Source organism: Sphaeroforma arctica (assembly GCF_001186125.1).
Source record: "Sphaeroforma arctica JP610 unplaced genomic scaffold supercont1.467, whole genome shotgun sequence".
NCBI lineage: Eukaryota > Ichthyosporea > Ichthyophonida > Sphaeroforma > Sphaeroforma arctica.
In genome coordinates, this window is record NW_014040091.1 from 52,974 (window position 1) to 56,175 (window position 3,202).

Here is a 3,202-nt window from a genome sequence, read left to right on the forward strand (position 1 = left end):
GAGAGTAGTAGTATAATATAGTAGTTAGTGTAGTATATATTATATATATATATATATATATATATATATATATATATATATATATATATATATATATATGTGTGTGTGTAGGTATGTATAAGTATATGTATATGTGTCTGTATATGTGTATGTATTTATATACCCTCCTTGTGGTATAGCGGTTGTGAGTATTCCTCTAAAACCCTAGAACCCTAAATTCCTAAAACCTTGCCCATATGTGCATCCGCTAGTCTGGGGAATTGCTCCTGCAATCCCATACAGACCGTTACAAACACATCCATGTTAAACTTAACCGACACTAAACCTCACACACAAGTCAAACCCGGATGAAAGTGCAGTCTCTACTAACATCCCACTCACTGTCCTACAATGCTATACAGAAACCCATGCACAAGGTCAAAATATACCGTGACTGTAACATGGTGTATGGCCGGGTGGGCAACCTACGCGGAGATGGCTACTTGGGCAAAGTCAAGTCCTTGGAAGAGGCCATTGATCTGGCCATGGCGGTGCCTACTGTGCGAGGCTTTGTATTCCATTCACCCAGAACCCGGGACGAATGGGCCGGTCGGGTGTACGGGTGGACAGAGTTGAGGTATGTCATTGACTCTACACAGCCGGGTATGTGTTGAAGGTGTATTATATAGGTCCCGCATACGCTTGTTTTGTGTATATCTTCTAGTGTACGTGTACACGGTTGCCATACGGAAGTTATTGAAAGTAGCCATGATCTTGACTTGGCCATGGTGGTCTCTACATCTGAAAGATTTGCATTGCATCCTTTTACACCAATATGTGAATACGCGGGAGGGGTAGAGTGTGTGTGTTTGTGTTTGTGTGTGTGTGTGTGTTTGTGTTGTATATATATATATAAATGGCAATGTATGTGTCCAAGTATGTTATACTGACTCCATTGGAGTTGGCTATCAATTTTGCTTTAGTAGTTTCATTTGTCTAGGTTTTTCATGGCCTGCCCTATTCCGTTTGCGGATACACAGGCGGATTATGTTTGGTATAAAGACGCCTATACGTTTCATGTATAAAAATTCAATCCTAATTTTCATATTTGGAAATGTTTTTGGATCTGTTAATATTCCGAATGCAGTGCTTAGCTTTAGCTTGATTTCGGCATACGATGGTCTAGGCTTACGCTATACTTTGGCAGTACATCTTTATAAACACGTGCGTGTCTCTCGCGTTACACCTTTCTCTGGCACATATCTTTGTCTCTTTACACCCAGACCAGAACCATTGTAGCTATACACGTTAAACCAAAACCATTGTACCTATGCACTTAAAACCAAAACCATTGTACATATGCACTTAAACCAAACCCATTGTACCTATGCACTTAAATTAAAACCATTGTACTTATGCACTTAAACCAAAACCATTATACCTATGCACTCAAAGCAGTATTCGTGTACGTGTACGTATGCACTTAAACCAAACCCATTGTACCTATGCACCTAAACCAGAATTTTTCTACCTATGCACTTAAACCAAAACCATTGTACCTAACCACTTGAACCATAAATTTTGTATCAATGCATCTAAACCAGAATCTTTGTACCTATACACCTACACCAGAATGTTGATTGGAGATCGTATGAATCCTGCGTCGTGGAAGAAAGAGAGGAACCACGTCACCGGACTGATAGAACGTCCAGGTGTGTCTGAATATTATTTCTTTCACGGCCGAAGTTGTTCTATTTATAGCCAGGGTTTCTCTAATTCCACATCATAGGGGAATACATTTATGTGGTTGCTTTTGGGTTTGTAGTGGTGGGTTGGCCTTTTAAGGTTTAGGGTTTGTCACTATGGCGTGACTAATTGGAAAAGGTCGAGCTGGACAGAGAAAGTTTTCAAAGTTCGTTATAACCGCATTCTGGTACATGAAGTGCCATTTGAATTGGCCTGGGTGTGACTCGTTCCATGACCAGGTTGCTAAAACCCCAAAACCCTGAACCCTTAATACCGGGCGTTAACAATTGGAATTGAGTTTTGTCACTATGTCGTCCATTACGTATGTTTGGGAATTGGTCTACATTTGTCTCGTCAAGTGACCAGGGTGTAGAAATTTATTTGAATTAGTTGTTGAAAACGAGATTTTAATTAATATCTAATCAATCCGTGACAATCTGTGACGTACAATACATACGGCATGATTTGTCTTATTGAGTGGCCAGGGTGTAGAAATTAATTTAAATTAGTTGTTGAAAAAGACATTCTAATTCCTAGCTAATTAATTTGTAACGTACAATAAATATGGCATGATTTTGTCTTATTAAATGGTCAGGATGTAGTAGTTAACTGAAATTGGTTGTTGAAAATGGAAGTATAATTCATAGCTAATTAATCTGGAAAGTACAAAAGTTGACATGATTCCGTCGTATTGAGTGGCCAGGGTGTGATTAATCAAAATCGGGGTTTCTCAAAACGGATGTATTAAATCCATAGGTTTAAATGTAATAGGCCTGGGCGTGTCACTTTGTATGGCCAGAGTGTGTTTCATTGTAGATGCAGTTCTTGACACAGGTAGTATAATGCAATGCTGCTTAATCCGTAACGTTTAAAAGTAATTGGCCTGGGTGTGTCTCATTACAGCGTATTGTCCAGGGTGTCTGGGACCTGCCGTTGAATGATGGCAATCCGAACTTATAAGCGTATAGTCGAGGCTGCTGTAATTTCAAATTGCTATATACAAAACAAATGCACACGTATATATAGGCCTCGTATTTGCTGGAGAGTGATGTACGATACGATACTACTACATCTTAAACATATGTATGATGCAAGTTACTATTGGTATACAATATAATCCTATCTTGGAATTGCCTCTTACCTATTGGCTTTCACTGTGTTTTTCGTGTCTTTCAGGCGACGATGCAGACACACACGAATTACCTCGATTGCACGTAAAGGTGAGTGCATCATTTCACGCATGAACAGATACACAATATATATATATATATATATATATACCTGTTATGTTATACTGCGTCTATTTAGTGCTTTTTGAAATCCTGAATAGTACGTGCCCATATATCATTTGATATTGAACTATTCCTACGTGTATAGTATGTATGCTTGTGTATGGTTTAAGCCCTTCGAGTCCTGCAAAGTATTGGAATACAGGGTTATATCATTACAGACACATGCATATATATATATACATATA

General features: G+C 38.7%; 1 protein-coding gene across 1 annotated transcript in view; it reads left to right on the top strand.

The window, feature by feature from the left end:
• The window catches only part of SARC_06509 (hypothetical protein), a 7,832-nt gene that overhangs the window by 1,140 nt on the left and 3,490 nt on the right, over nucleotides 1–3,202 (top strand). Inside the window, exons 3-5 of the mRNA XM_014299584.1 lie at nucleotides 402–616; nucleotides 1,612–1,691; nucleotides 2,902–2,945. Of these exons, the coding sequence (XP_014155059.1) occupies nucleotides 402–616; nucleotides 1,612–1,691; nucleotides 2,902–2,945 (339 nt within the window). The remainder of the gene's footprint in view (nucleotides 1–401; nucleotides 617–1,611; nucleotides 1,692–2,901; nucleotides 2,946–3,202) is intronic.